Source organism: Loxodonta africana, chromosome 7 (genome assembly GCF_030014295.1).
Source record: "Loxodonta africana isolate mLoxAfr1 chromosome 7, mLoxAfr1.hap2, whole genome shotgun sequence".
NCBI lineage: Eukaryota > Metazoa > Chordata > Mammalia > Proboscidea > Elephantidae > Loxodonta > Loxodonta africana.
Genome location: NC_087348.1, coordinates 3,835,211 through 3,851,839, shown reverse-complemented (window position 1 = coordinate 3,851,839; position 16,629 = coordinate 3,835,211). Strand labels below are relative to the sequence as shown.

The 16,629-nt window shown below is 47.6% G+C and overlaps 1 protein-coding gene across 1 annotated transcript in view; it reads right to left on the bottom strand.

The window, feature by feature from the left end:
* Nucleotides 1-14,283, bottom strand: part of LOC100674203 (actin) — a 38,438-nt gene extending 24,155 nt beyond the window's left edge. The window contains exons 1-2 of the mRNA XM_064288944.1: nucleotides 13,560-14,283; nucleotides 4,575-4,685 (exon numbers count right to left, since the gene is read on the bottom strand). Of these exons, the coding sequence (XP_064145014.1) occupies nucleotides 4,575-4,685; nucleotides 13,560-13,676 (228 nt within the window). The 5' untranslated portion in view covers nucleotides 13,677-14,283. The remainder of the gene's footprint in view (nucleotides 1-4,574; nucleotides 4,686-13,559) is intronic.
* Between the last annotated feature and the right edge of the window lie 2,346 nt (nucleotides 14,284-16,629).

Below are 16,629 nucleotides of genomic sequence, written 5' to 3'. Positions count from 1 at the left end.
AGCACGATTAAGTGTTCTGGAATTCCCATTCTTCACAGTGTTATCCAGAGTTTGTTAAGATCCACACAGTCGAATGCCTTTGCATAGTCAATTAAACACAGGTAAACATCCTTCTGGTATTCTCTGCTTTCAGCCAGGGTCCATCTGACATCAGCAATGATATTCCTGGTTCCACATCCTCTTCTGAAACCAGCCTGAATTTCTGGCAGTTTCCTGTCTATATACTGCTGCAGCCATTTTTGAAAGATCTTCAGCAAAATTTTGCTTGTGTGTGATATTAATGATATTGTTCTATAATTTCCAAATTTGGTCGGATCACCTTTCGTGGGAATAGGCATAAATATGGATCTCTTCCAATCAGTTGACCAGGAAGCTGTATTCCATATTTCTTGGCATAGACGAGTGAGCACCTCCAGTGCTGCATCTGTTTGTTGAAACATCTCAACTGATATTCCGTCAATTCCTGGACCCTTGTTTTTCTCCAATGCCTTCAGAGCAGCTTGGACTCTTCCTTCAGTACCATCGGTTCCTGATCATATGCCACCTCTTGAAATGGTTGAATATCGACTAATTCTTTTTGGTATAATGACTCTGTGTATTCCTTCCAACTTCTTTTAATGCTTCCTGCGTTGTTTAATATTTCCCCCACAGAATCCTTCACTATTGAAACTCGAGGCTTGAATTTTTTATTCAGTTCTTTCAGCTTGAGAAATGCTGAGCATGTTCTTCCCTTTTGGTTTTCCATCTCCAGCTCTTTGCACATGTCATTATAATACTTTACTTTGTCTTCTCGAGAGGCCCTTTGAAATCTTGTGTTCAGTTCTTTTACTTCATGGATTCTTCCTTTTGCTTTAGCTGCTCGACACTCAAGGGAAAGTTTCAGAGTCTCCTCTGACATCCACCTTGGTCTTTTCTTTCTTTCCTGTCTTTTCAGTGACCTCTTGCTTTCTTCATGGATGATGTCCTTGATGTCATTCCACAACTTGCCTGGTCTGTGGTCACTAGTGTTCAGTGCTGTCAAATCTATTCTTGAGATGGTCTCTAAATTCAGGTGGGATATACTCAAGGTCATATTTTGGCTCTCGTGGACTTGCTCTGATTTTCTTCAGTTTCAGCTTGAACTTGCATATGAGCAATTGATGGTCTGTTCCACAGTCTGCCCTTGGCCTTGTTCTGCCTGATGATATTGAGCTTTTCCAATGTCTCTTTCCACAGATGTAGTTAATTTGATTTCTGTGTGTTCCATCTGGTGAGGTCCATGTGTATAGTCACTGTTTATGTTGGTGAAAGAAGGTACTTGCAATGAAGAAGTTGTTGGTCTTGCAAAATTCTATCACTCAATCTCTGGCATTGTTTCTATCATGAAGGCAATATTTTCCAACTACTGATCCTTCTTTGTTTCCAACTTTCGCATTCCAGTCGCCAGTAATTATCAATGCATCTTTACTGCATGCTCAATCAATTTCAGACTGCCACAATTTCAGACTGCAGCAGCTGATAAAAATCTTTTATTTCTTCATCTTTGGCCCTAGTGGTTGGTGAGTAAATTTGAATAATAGTCATACTAACTGGTCTTCCTTGTAGGCGTATGGATATTACCCTATCACTGACAGAGTTGTACTTCAGGATAGATCTTGAAATGTTCTTTTTGACAATGAATGCAACACCATTCTTCTTCGAGTTGTCATTCCCAGCATAGTAGACTATATGATTGTCCAATTCAAAATGGCCAATACCAGTCCATTTCAGCTCACTAATGCCTAGGATATCGATGTTTATGTGTTCCATTTCATTTTTGACGATTTCCAATTTTCCTAGATTCATACTTTGTACATTCCAGGTTCTGATTATTAATGGATGTTTGCGGCTCTTTCTTCTCATTTTGAGTCATTAGCCATTAAAAAAAAATTTTTTTTGAGATGCAAATCGAAACTACAATGTGATGCCATCTCACTCTGACAATAATAGCATTAAAAATAAAAACAGAAAATAACAAATGTTGTGAAGGTTGTGGGGAGACTGGAATGCTTATACACCACTGGTGGGAATGTAAAATTGTCTAACCAGTATGGAAAATGATAAGGAGCTTCCTTAAAAAGCTAGAAATAGGAATACCATATGATCCAGCAATCCCATTCCTACGTACATACCCTAAAGAAATAAGAGCTGTGACACAAATAGATAAATGCACACTCAAGTTCATTGCAGCATTACTCACAACAGCAAAAAGATGGAAACAACCCAAGTGCCCATCAGTGGATGAGTGGATAGACAAACTGTGGTATATGCACACAATGGAATACTACACAATGATAAAGAGTAATGATGAATCTGAGAAACATCACACAACATAGATGAATTTGGAAGACATTATGCTGAGTGAAATAAGCCCATCACAAAAGCACAAATATTGTATGAGACCACTATCATAAAAACAAATAAGAAAATGTTTACACACAGAAAAAATAAAAAATTTTTTCAATAGTTACTAGGGATGTGAGGGGAAGGGAGGGAAAATTATTAAGTAGATAGAAGACACATGTTAGTATTTGTAAAGGGAAAGGAAATACAGAATATGGTGGAAGTCAACAAAACATGACCAGGTCATGGGAAGACACTGAGAGGAATGCAAAAATAAAGGGCAACTGTGGTAATTACTGTAACATAGACAATCCTGCAACAATAGCATTAATAAACAATAATTTATGAAAGGATGCATAAGTAGATAGGTATGCTAAAGAGGTGTGGGAGGGTGTAAGGGAGTGCACCCACCTGCAGATATAGGTTTGGTTGTGGATATTTCTACATACAGGATTGTAGGTGCTGCATGTATATTAATAGAGACAACAGAGCACACAAGGGCCACACTCATGGAAACTTTGCAGATATAAGCGAACACCTCACAGGACAAAGTTCGTAGGCTTGGAGGTGAAAGACCATAGACTCAGGGGACATCTACATCAATTGGGACAATGTAGTTCATAAAGACAGTGTTCTGAATCCTACTCTGATGAGTAATGACTGGGGTCTTAAAAGCTTGCAAGCAGCCATCTAACGTACAACTATTGGTCTCTTCCAATCTGGAGCAAAGGAAAGTGAAGAAAACCAAAGACTCAAGGCAGCAATTAGTCCAAAGGACAAATAGACCGCATGAACCACAGCCTACACAATGCTGAGACCAGAAGAACTAGATGGTGCCTGGCTACCACTACTGACCACTCCAAGTGGGATCGCAACAGAGGGTCCCGGAAAGAGCAGGAGAAAAAGGTACAATAAAAAATCAAATTCACAAAAAAGGCCAGACTTATTAATCTAACAGAGACTGCAGGAACCTCCAAGACTAAGGCCCTAAGACACCCTTCTGTCCTAGAACTGAAACCATTACCAGAGACCACCTTTCAGCCAAACAATAGACAGGTCCATAAAATAAACAATAACATGTGAGAGGAACGTGCTCCTTAGAACAATTAGTTATATGAGATCAAAAGGGCAACATCTGCTGAGAAGCTAAGACGAGAAGGCAAAAAGGGGCAGAAAATCTAGATGAAAGGAAATGGTAAACTCAGGGTGGAAATAGGGAGAGTGCTGACACATTGTGGGGAATGCAACCAGTGTCATGGAACATTTTATGTTCAAACTAGTCAACGAGAAACTTATTTGCTCTGTAAACTTTCACCTAAAACACAATAAAAAACTAAAAAAAAAAAAAAAACTTCAGGAATATTTTTGGTTTAAGGTTTAAAGGTTATCTCAGGGCAGGCAAGCACCATCCAGTTCTTCTGGCAACAGTTTCAGGGGTTCATCCAGCCCTCATGGCTCCAGAAAGTCCGGAGTCCATGAGAATTTGAAATTCTGTTTTGTATTTTCCCTCTTTGATCAGGATTCTTCTGTAGAATCTTCGATCAAAATGCTCAGTAATGGTAGTTGGGCACCATCTAGCTCTTCTGGTCTCATGGCAAAGGAGGCACTTGTTCATGGTGGCAGCGAGCCACACATTCATTTCCTCCTTCTATCCCTGACTCTCCTCTTGCCTCTGTTGCTCCAGGCAAATGAAGACCAATTTTTGCGCCTTGGATGGCTGCTTGTAAGATTTGAAGACCCCAAGCACCATGCAACCAACTAGGAGGGAGAACAAAAGTACTAGACACACTATTACGCCAATTAACCGGAATGTCCCATGAAAACATGGCCCTGAGCCTCCAAACCAAGGAACCAAATCCCATGTGATGTTTGACTGTACATCAGAAGCCTCAGCAGCTAATTCTTTTGTTACTGTTGTAGATATGTCTGCCACACAACTTGTGCCAATTCCACTTTTTACAGGTGTACCAGTTATCGATAGCAATTACAATAACCAGCTGTGCAACCCTACCCTTAATCAACGTGATTCTGCCATCACTGTTAACCAAAGGACCTCTCGTTCTTCATGTTAACGTCAAAGGGGACGTTCCCCCACCTCGTGTCCTTATATGCTGAACAAGGAGAGGGTGACCCCAGAGGCTAAGGAGGGGCCGAGAGCTGAGCCCCCTGTCGCCTGCTTCCTGAGCCCCCTCCCCACAACCTGGCCCCATTACCTGCGACACTTTCTCTTTGTAGGAGTTTGGGCTTAAAGGTGGTTCTGTCAACATCAGAGGGTGCTGTTCCGGGGCGACGCGGAGCATCTGGTAGAAGCTGTGATGCCAAATCTGAGGAGAGAGGGTTTGACACGGTTCATTTCCTCCTCAAGCAGCAGCATGTCTTCTATAAATGGGCCAGGAACTGTCCACACAAAAAGCAGTATTTTAAGTAATACACGTGGCCGGGGATTCAGTTAGGGCATCCTGGATTTATGAACCAGCAGGAAAGATGGAGTGTGGCCTTGGACAAGACCTACCACCTGCATTCATATGCCAGGTCTTGAGTTAGAAAGTGGGGCAGGCAGAGACGGAAAAGGCATGGTCCTTGTCCTCCATGCTCCGTGGTCAGCCTGGGAGACAGGTATGAGCGGCCATGTACAGACAGGTGAGTCCCAGCGCAGGCGGGGCAGACCGTGTGTCACATGAAACAGCTTGGGTCTGCAGAGCCAGCATTAGTCCTAGTGCTACCATTACACAGGTCTGTGACCCCGGGGAAACAGTTTGCTTTTATCAACCTGTCGCCTCATCTTTCATATAGAAAATATTCCCTGTCTCATAGAGGATGATGATGATTAAGTAACATGACCCGTGTAAAGTGCCTAGTACAGAGCTTGACACACAGCAGGTAATCAATAAACAAGGGTTATTTTATGCACCCAGTTCCTGGGTGGCTCAGATGGTGCTTGACTGCTAACTGAAAGGTTGGTGGTTCAAATCCACCCAAAAACACCTTGGAAGAAAGGTCTGGTGATCTGCTTCTGAAAGGTCACGGCTTTGAGACCCCTATGGAGCAAAATTCTACTCTGACTCACATGGGCTCACCGTGAGGCAGAATCAACTTGATAGCAGCTGGTAAAAATTATTGCGACTGGAACCAGAATGTCCCTTAGAAGCGAGGGTGGTGAGACTTCAGCGCTCACACTTTGGACACGTCATTAGAAGAGACCAATGACTAGGAGAGGACATCACGGTTGGTAAAGTAGGAGGTCAAGGAAACGAGGGAAAGCCTCAGTGAGGTGGACTGGCACAATAGCCAGAACACCGGACTCAAACATACCAGCAACCATGAAGACGGCACAGAACCTGGCAAAGTTACATTCTGTTGTATGTATGGTCACCATGAGTTGGTGCTGACTCGACTGCCGCTAAAGACAACAAATGACATCCACACCACGTTGGGCTTTTTATCTACCAGCCCTTTTAATTCACAGAACAGTCCTATGTGGTGGGAACAATTACACCCCCATCTTACAGATGAGGAGACTGATGGTCGGAGAGGCCAAGTTACTTGCCCAAATGCCAGAGCTAATAAGCACCGGAGACAGGATTCAGACCCAGGTCTTCCCACTCCAGAACCTATAAGGTTAGCACCATGATACAACGTCTACAGGGACTGGGAGCTAAGAGATGCTGGTACAACCCTTGATGCCCGGCTATAGCTCCTTCCCTGGGTACCAAGGCAGCAGGAACGCCTCCTGGCCCTGCGGACAGTCCTCATCCCCACAGAAGCTGCAGCCTACCTTTTCCATGTTGTCCCAGCTAGTAACAGTTGCCCGGGAGATGGGGTTCAGCAGGTTGAGGTTCCTTCGGTTAGTCAGCACTTCAGCCCCTATGAACCAGTCTTTCTTTTCCATTCCTGTCAGCGAATTCTACAAAACACAGGCCAGACAGGACTCATCAGCTCTTACAAGTGGCTGGAGCGGGGAGGCCTGGACTCACCTCCGCTCGGTCTTCATTTGTCAGTGCGTGAGACGGGCTTGGGGAGCAGCCATGGGCTATAGGGGAAGTGTCAAGTGACAGTGACCGTGTCTGTGACCTTCTCAAATACTTTATGCTATTTCATCAATGGCCACTAACACCCAATGACCACTGAGTTGATTCTAACTCATAGTGACCCTATGGAACAGAGTAGAACTGCCCCATAGGGTTTCCAAGGCTGTAATCTTTATAGGAGCAAACTGCCACATCTTTCTCCTGTGGAGAGACTGGTGGGTTCAAACCGCTGACCTTTCAGTTAGCAGCCTAGCGCTTAACTACTGCGCCACCAGGACTCCTTATGGTCACTAATGTTGTTGTTAGGTGCAAGAGTCAATTCTGAATCACAGCCACCCTATGTACAACACAAGGGAATGCTGCCCGGTCCTGCGCCATCGTCACAATCATTACTATGTTTGAGTCCATTGCTGCAGCCACTGTGTCAATCCAACTCATTGAGGGTCTTCCTCTTTTTCGCTGACCCCCCTGCTTTACCAAGCATGATGTCCTTCTCCAGAGACTGGTCCCTCCTGATAACACGTCCCAAGTAGATGAAGTCTCACCATCCTCGCTTCTAAGGAGCATTCTGGCTGTACTTCTTCCAAGGCAGATTTGTTCGTTCTTCTGGCAGTCCATGGTGTATTCAATATTCTTTGCCAACACCACAACTCAAAGACGTTAACTCTTCTTTGGTCACTAATAGGTCTTAGAAAATTGTTGTCAGTTGCTGTCAAGTCGATCCTGACTCGTGTAGGCCCTGTGTGTGACTGAGGAGCACTGGCCCATAGGGTTTTCTAGGCTGTAATCTTTATGGAAGCGGATCACCAAGCCTTTCATCCATGGTGCCACTGGGTGGCTTCAAATCACCAAACTTCAGGTTAGTTACCGAGTACGAACATCTTGGGCCACCGAGGGACTGTCCTTGGCAAATGACCTGCAGGTCAAAGGTGCCCCAAGGACTTGCCCGCTCTGTAGCTGAGGAAACGGAGAGGCTGTTGGAAGAAGGACGCGGGGAGAAGAGGAGCCATGTTCTCCATTTGCTTTGGAAGGTTGGTGGGGAAGGTCTGCGGTTCAGTTTTGTTTCTGCCAGTTTTTAGGAAGATGAGCCTAACTAGCCACTCTCATGGCAAATTAAACTCTTCATCCTGGCCTTCAGAGCGGGTTTATCAGATGGCCCATGTGTTAGTGCAAACACAGACACCCAGGCTGGATTGAATTATGCAAGAATTCATGCTACTTTGACACACACGGGGCCATCACGAGTTGGAGTCAACTGGCCTGGTTGTGCTCCGGAGGGAGACCGAACGGCCCCTGGAGACGGCCCTCCTCACTCTGCTGGGGCCGCGCTAAGGCTCCCTCAGAGTCTTCTCCTCTCCGGCACTCACGCTGCTCCAGGACTCCGGGCCTCCACAGGACTGGAAGCCAGCAGCCACCACTGGCAACAGAGGCTTTTTTGTGGAGTTTGGGGCAGCTCTTCTGGGAAGAGAGGAGCCCTGGTGGCACACTGGTTAAAGCACTCGGCTGCTATCCGAAGGGTCAGTGGTTCAAACTCACCAGCAGCTGCATGGCAGGAAGATGTGGCAGCCTGCTTCTGTAAAGACGACAGCCTTGGAAACCCCGTGGGACACTTCTACTCTGTCCTGTGGGGTCGCTATGAGTCAGGATCAACTCGATGGCCATGGGTTTAGTTTTGGTCTTCTTCTCGGAAGCCAATGGCTTCATTTCAAGTGAAACTGGTCACAGACCAAAGTGGTTCCCCTGGGTGTGTTTGGGCCCGCCCATCCGCCTCTTCTCAGCCCTCAGGCCTGGCCTCCTTCTGGTCTGCGGGTCAGGTCTGCAGGGCGGGCCGCTGCATGTGACCTGTTGGAGGAGGCGGGGAGGGGTCACCAAACGCAGGAGCGGCTGAGCTCCCAGGAAGAGCCCTACTTCATGGGCTGGTGTTGAAACGGGGCACAACCTATCCCGATACCGTGTTTTCCCTCAAGAAAACATGCCTTGTATTCTGCTTAAAGCAAGAGACTAGGAGATTTGTGAGATTCATCGGCGAGGGCCTTTGCAGGGGGGCTCAGGGGGGCTCAAGGTCCTCATTAACCATAGCCTTGCAGGGCAGAAATCCACAAACTCCAGCTCTCACACCACATGGGGACCAGCCCCTCCTTCTGTACAGCCAGTGAACTAAAAATGACTTTTGTGTTTTTAAATAGTTGCAAAAATATCAAAAGAATAACACTTTATGACACACAAAGTTTTTAAACAATTTCTATATGTACAATTCTTCGGTGAGATCGATTGCTTTCTTCAGGTTGTGCGACCATCCTCGCTACCCTTTCCTGAGTCATTCCACCACCATTAAACTCAAAGCCCCCAAGCAAAAACTCTCCCTCCTCCTCCCTCCCGCCCCCAGCAACCACTAATAATCTTTGGTTTCTATATATTTGCTTGACATAAAAAAGTTTTATGAGTTCAAATTCATTCGGCTCCCAAAGATTCACGTGCACTTGTCGGGGGGTGGAAGGCAGGAATTCTCTCTTTCTGCCCCGCAGCATGCCACAGGTACAAATGCCAGCTTAAAACTAAACTGCACAACTAGAAAAGTTGGCTAATTTCTTTGCACCCTGATCTTCCACAAGCACTGCAAAGCACAGGGTTGAGCGCCACGGGACTGTGACGTTCTCTATTATCCATGCACCATGTTCCTCATCATCGATAAAGAAAACTTCCCAAGGAGAAGCATCAAGATTCAGGGCGTGGGCTCGGAACGCAGACGGACCTCAGCAATCTCACCTTGACTGTCCACACCATGTGGATGTGGACATGTTACCTCTCGGCATGGCTGGTTCTTCTTCAGGGAGAAGAAGGACCAAAGTATGTGCCTGATAGGGCTGCCGGTCCACCATGCTAGCCCAGCAAGCTGTGGCCATTAAGTGAGGGCAGAGCTAAGGCCTTCCAGCTGCTTCTGCCGGAAAAGCTGTGAATAAAGTAGACGAGTGGCTTGCAGAAGACATGCAGGCAGGTACAGCTGGATTGAGCCCCCACTTCCCCTCCACCAGGATAAGGTGCAGAGAAGGAGTCGGGACATCTAGCCTGTGGATGGGTTTTGTTTAGTCTGTGTAGGGTTAATACAATGTGAACTAATATTTAAAAACATGAATTCTCAATTATTCTGAAAAGCAGGACAACCCGGCAACATTGGGTCCACTTGTGTGGAAGTCAGCTGTAGGAAGCAGCAGCTGCCCTCTTGAGCAGGGCATGTGCCCCAGGCCTCACCCTGCCCTATTGACACCCATTTTTCACTGGACTTGCACTTGGACTAAGTGCCCTGGACGTCTACTTCTCAGCATCCACACTGCTCTTAAAAGTGGTAAGCAGACAAGACACATGACTTACTGATTTCTTTTCAACTTCAAAAAGGCACAATTTATTCCACAAAAAGTGTTAGGAGCCTCTTACGATATGCATCTATTTTTTATCTATATTTTTAAAATAAATGTTGTTTTTTAGAACAGTTTTAGGTTAACGGAAAAATTGTGCAGAGAGTAACACAAAGAACTCCCACATACCGTCTCTCACACACACAGTCTCTCCTGTTATTGCCATCTTGCGCTGGTGTGGTACATTCGTTACAGTTCAGGGCTCCATGTGGATACATTGTTATTAACTTAACCCTGGTTCGCAGGAGGGCTCACCCTGGGGTGTTCAGTCCTGTGGGGCGTCCATCTTTTTTTCTTTCTTTTACAGTGGTTTTTCCCCATTTTTGGTTCAAATGAGTCCCTAATTTCAATGTATCGGATGTCTTGTACGCAGAGAAGCGGTGGCTGTTATCTGTAAGACCACCCTCTGGTTAGGGTCTCCAGCTTCCGGGGACATGACATGAAAGCCGTAGTGCTTATGTGCGATGTGCAGGGAGAGGGCACTCTGATTTCTGAGAGAAACGGAACTCAGAGCCTCGCATTTCATTCTGAGGTCATACAAGTAGTACATGGCGCCTTTTATAACAAACATGCTATAGGCGTGTCCGCCACCCATCTGTCAGTTTGTCCTACTGTGGTGGCAAGCACGTTGCTGTGATGCTCCCACCAGTATTTTGAATACCAGCAGAGTCACCCGTGGTGGACAGGTCTCAGCAGAACTTCTAGAATAAGACCGACTAGAGAGAAAGGTCTGGCAATCTACTTCTGAAAAGTCAGCCAACGACAACACTATGGAGCACAACGGGACATTGTCCGACATGCTTGCGTTGGACACGTCATCCGAAGGGATCAATCGCTGCAGGAGGACATCGTGTTTGGTGGAGTGGGGGGCCAGTGACGGCGAGAGACCCTTGGTGGGATGGATCGGCACAACAGCTGCAATGATGGACTCGAACATGCCAGCAATTGTGGGGATGACGCAGGACCAGGCGACGTTTCATTCTGTGACACGTGGGGTCGCCTTGAGTTGGAGTCAACTTGACAGTAGCTGTCTATCATCTATCTGAGGAGCCCCGGTGGCACAGCGGTTAAGTGCTCAGATGTTAACTGAAAGGTTGGCGGTTCAAACCCACCAGCTGCTCTGTGGGAGAAAGACGTGATAGTCTATTTCCGTAAAGATTTATAGTCCTGGAAACCCTATGGGGCAGTTCTACTCTGCCCTATGAGGGTCGCTGTGAGTCAGAATCTACTCGACGGTAATGGACTTGGTTTTGGTTTTGATCATCCATCTATCTATCTATCCTATCTATCCAATCTATCGATCTAATCTATCTGTCATCTATCTATCTGTCCATCGTCTATCATTGTGTAAGATCTCTGTCATTCCTTATAGCTATAAGATGGGCTATTGAAGGCCAGGATCTGTGTTCTGCCCGGCCACTTCTGGCTTTGACACGGGCCAATACTAATTGTGCTGGAGGCTACAATGGAACAGGTTTGACTTCTTCTCTCTTTTTAAAACAGTTTTATTGAGACATAATACACATACTATATGATTTACCCACTTAAAACACAACTCAACATTTCTTAGTCCCTGGATGGCACAAACGGTTAAGTGCTTGACTACTAGCTGAAAGGTTGATGGTTCAAATCTACCCAGAGGCACCCCGGAAGACAAACCTGGTGATCTGCTTCTGTAAGGTCACAGCCTTGAAAACCCTGAGGAGCAGCTCTACTCTGCACACATAGGGTCACCATGGATTGGAACCAACTCGATGGCAACTAACAGCCACAACGGCGTATTCACAGAGTTGTGCAACTACCACACCTCCAATCTGAGAACATTTTATCCCCTCAGAAAACCCCACACCAGTTAGCAGTCACCCACCACTTTCCCCCAGCCTCCCGGGCCCTAAGCGACCACTCGTCCACTTCCTGTCTCTATGGATTTGCCTGTTCTGCACATTTTATGTGAAGGGGACCCAGTAAATGCGGTCTTCTGTGACCGACTTCTCTCACTCAGCATCAGGTTTCAAGGGTCATCCACGCTGTAGCTGTATCGGAACGTCATTCCCCTCGCCCCTTTTTGAAGTGTGATTATCAGTTTACTTGAAAATTATTCCCGTGGAGAGAAAAACACTAACTAGACGGTGGATAAGTGGTAACTTTGGTGAAGGATAAGACAGTACACAATACTGGAGAAGCCAGCACAACTCGACCAAGGCAAAGTCATAGAAGCTCAACGGACACATCCAAACTCCCTGAGAGGCTAAGTTACTGGGCTGAAGGATGGGGCCCATGGTCTCGGGGAACATCTAGCTCAACTGGCATAACACAGTTTATAAAGAAAATGCTCCATATCCAACCGTGCTGAGCAGCGTCTGGGGTCTTAAAAGGCTGTGAGTGGCCATCTGGGATACACAGACTGGTCCCACCCTGGCTGGAGCAAAGGAGAACGAAGAAAACCAAAGGCACAGGAAAAGATGAGTCCAAAGGACTAACGGGTCACAACTACCACAACCTCCATGAGACCAGCCCAGAAGAACTAGATAGTGCCTGACTACCACCATGGATTGCTGTGACAGGTCACAGTAGAGGGTCCTGGACAGAGTGGGAGAAAAATGTAGAACAAAATTCAAATTCACAAAAAAAAGATCATACTTGCTGGTCTGACAGAGACTGAAGAAACCCCAAGAGTATGGCCCCTAGATGCCCTTTTAACTCAGTACTAAAGTCACTCCTGAGGTTCACCCGTTAGCCAAAGATTAGACAGGTCTATAGGGCCAAGAATAACACACGTGAGGGACGTGCTTCATAGTTCAAGCACGTATACATGACTGAATGGGCACGCCAGCCCAAGGGTAAAGATGAGACGGCAGTGAGGGACAGGAAAACTGGACGGATGGCGACAGGGAACCTGGGGCGGAAAAGGGGAGAGCGTTGACACATTGCTGGGTTGGCAGCCAATGTCACCAAACCATCCGCGTATTCGTTGTTTAATGAGAAACTAACTGCTCTGTAAATTTTCACCTGAAGTGGCCACAAGTTATGCAACCACCAGCCCCGTCTGATTCTAGAACATGTCCAGCCCCCCCCAAGAGAAAACCCCACACCCATTAGCAGTCCCTCCCCGTTCCTGCCTCCCCCAGCCCCTAGTAACCAATGTCCGTTCTGTCTCTACGGAGTTGCCCGTTCTCGACGTACATGGAATCATGCATGTAGTATGTGGTCTCCATGTGATTCACTCTCCACACCTGGCTCACGGCACTCACTTATGTAAGCGGCCTGCTTCGTCCAAGGCCTCCTTCTCCAAAGTCGATTCTGGCTCATGGCACCCCTCCCCCCAACCACGTGTGTCAGAGAAGAACTGTGCTCCATGGGGTTTACAGTGGCTGGGTTTTCAGGAGTAGATTGCCAGCCCTTTCTTCCGAGGCACCCCTGGGTGGACTTGAACCTCTCCCCTTGCACTTACCGTTTGCACCACCCAGGACCCCTATCTAAGCTGGTAGTTCTCACTGTGTTCCAGCCCGCACCATCAGCATCACCTGGGAAGCGGCTACAAATGCAGATTGCTGGGCCCCACCGCAGACCCGCTGAAGCAGAAACTGGGGCTATGGCCTGGCCATCTGCATTTTATCAAGTGCCCCCATGTCCTAATGCATGGTCAGCTTGGGGACCCCTGCTCCAGCGGTCTGACTTGGGGAGCTCTGTGGGAGAGGGGCGGGCTGTCTGGGCCCCCTGGCTGCCTCAGGGCTGAGCTGCACACCCCATCACTCACGTCATGCCGCAGTTTCCCCAGGATAGTTGGGAACACCACCAGCGGGGCTTCCGTTCCCGAAAAGCCCACCTTGCTGACACCGGAGCCGTAGTCAGCTACGAGGGGTGTGTTCTCCATCCTGCTGAATGGGGCCTGGAGGCTGTGAGAAGAGAAGGCAGGGTTACTGGTTGCATTTGCAAGATGGGCACCGTGCTGGGCATGGCCATGTGGCTGGGCTCAGGGGCCCCGGATGTGCTCCTGCTGGGAGGGAGGGTGTGGGCTTGGCTCCAGGTGGAGTGGGAGCCACCCACACCCAGAGCTGGGCCCACTTTGGGGATGCTGCCAGCAGTTTCCTGGAGCGATGGGGCGTTCAGACCTCTAGTTACACATGGCTCCATCCTGGAGAAGGGCTTGGGCCAATGTTTAGGCTGTGTCACAGTGTGATGGGTAAATGGTGCCCCCCTCCAAGGGATAAGTTGAAGACCTAACCCTGTGAATGTGACCTCGTTTGGAAATAGAGTCTTCGAAGATGTTATCTATTAGGTTAATTGAGTCAAAATCAAAACCAAACCCACTGCTGTTCAGTCGATTCTGACTCATAACGGCCCCGTAGATAGGGTACAGCTGTCTCACTGGGTCTCCAAACTCAAAACGGCCCCGTAGATAGGGCACAGCTGTCTCACTGGGTCTCCAAACTCAAAACGGCCCCGTAGATAGGGCACAGCTGTCTCACTGGGTCTCCAAACTCAAAACGGCCCCGTAGATAGGGCACAGCTGTCTCACTGGGTCTCCAAACTCAAAACGGCCCCGTAGATAGGGCACAGCTGTCTCACTGGGTCTCCAAACTCAAAACGGCCCCGTAGATAGGGCACAGCTGTCTCACTGGGTCTCCAAAGCTGTAATCCTTAGAGCAGCAGCCCGCCGCATCCTTCTCCCACAAAGTGGCTGGTGGGTTCGAGCCACCGACCGTTTGGTTAGCAGCTGAGCTTTTAAAAACTGCACCACCAGGGCTCCTTATACTGGATTAAGGTGGGCCCTAATCACATCCAAAGGAGCCCTGGTGGTGCAGTGATTAAGCACTCAAACTCACCAGTGCCTCTGCAGGAGAAGAGATCTGGTGATCTGCTCCTCTAAAGATTACAGCCTAGGAAACCCTAGGGGGCACCTCTGCTCCGTCCTACTGAGTCCTGCAGGGCCGCTTTGAGTGGGAATAGACTTAACGGCACACACCACCAACCATCCCATCTGAGTGGTGTCCTTATAAAGGAGAAGATGTGCAGGGAGACGCACCTATAAGCCAGGGAGTCCTGGGGCCACAGAAGCTGAAGGCAAGAAAGGACCCTCTCCTAGAGCCTTCAGAGAGAGCACAGCCCTGCACACACCCTGGATTCAGGCTTCTAGCCACCAGAACGTGAGAGAATAAGTTTGTCTTGTTTTAAGCCAGACAGGTTGTGGTACTTCGTATGGCCGCCCCAGGAAGCTCATTCACAGACTAATAGCCTCTTGATGGGCAAGAAGTTCGCCTTGAGTCTCCTGTTAGCAAATGGCAGGCCTGGGACTGGGAATCCAAGCCTGTGCTATTGCCATCAAGCCAAAACCCGCTGCCGTAAAGTGGACCCCGGCTCCTGGCGACCGCATATGTGTCAGAGTAAACTGCTCTGCATAGGGCTTTCAGCAGCTGATTTTTCAGAAGTAGATTGCCAGGCCTTTCTTCTGAGGTGCCTCTGGGTAGACTCAAACCATCAAGCCTCCAGTTAGCAGCTGAGCGCTTAGCCATTTGCACCACCTGGAGACTCCCTTTCCACCACCGCCCAGTTCATTTGTGGTGCAGAGATGAATTCGTGCTGGGGCTTACCAGGCTCCTTTTACCCATCGTTTCATGCAGTAGCATTTGAATTAAGGGAAATTAGCCCTGGTGACAAAAAAAAAAAACGTGGCTTCTCCTTTGCTTTGTTGAACATCATCTAATGTTGGCTTCTATTTCAATTTCTTTAGCAAAAGGAGGAAAATGAGGCCATGAGTAATTGCACCACCCTCCCTGAGCCAGAATGTGTTCATCTGGTCACCTTGAGTGGATTAAAAACTAGTTCAGAGCAGGGGCGGCAGTTGCCTGCAATGTGCTGCGCCCCGAACTTGCCTGACCTTCAGAACAGAGCAGACAGCTGGCACCAGGATGGCCGCATTGGACAAAGGGTGATTTCCTAGTTAATCCGATTGATTATTGATCTGGGATTGACTTACTGGTCAAAATATTTGGCTTCTGTGCACAGAAATAAAAATCTAAGGTAAGCGTGAAGGGTATCAAAAGGAAAGCAGTGAATTAAGAGAGGAAATTGTTTAAGGACATCCACTCGTGTGCAAAAGGAAGAGAAAGACTGAATCGACTGCACATTTCAGGTACTATGCTGGGTACAGTCCTAAAGCCAGGGAGACACCTGGTGGTGGGCTGCAACCCAGGTGGGATCCCTCCATTACAGGTGGAATTGTGCCCCCCAAAATACGAGCTGAAGTTCTGACCCCTGTACCTGTGGATATGGTCCCACTTGAGAATAGAGTTTTCTTTGTTATATCACTGGGGCCATATTAGGGTGTGTCCTAACCCTGATCATCTCTGAGTTATAAACAGAGCAGATCAGATGCAGAAGAGGACATAAACGAGGGAAGACAGGTGCCACGTGGAGATCGCCAAGGAACCGAGTAATGCTGGACTACAGAAGCTGAGACCAGAATCTTCCCCCCAGAGCTGACAGAGAGAGAGACTTCCCCTAGAGCCAGTGCCCTAAATTCAGACTTCTAGCCTCTAGAAGTATGAGGGAATCAATTTCTGTTCTTTACAGTCACCCACTTACGGCATTTCTGTTACAGCAGCATTAAGAAACTAAGACACCCTCCAAGATTCCTGTCTTAGGCAGGGTTCTCTAGAGAAGCAAAATCAGTGAAGTGTATGTACAAATATACGTATATATATATATGTATAAAGAGAGACAGAGAGAGAGACTTATCTCAAGGAAATGGCTCATGCCATTGGAGAGGCTGGCAAGCCCTGAGTCCATGAGTCAGGAGGCTTCTCCTGACTCACACAGCTGCAGGG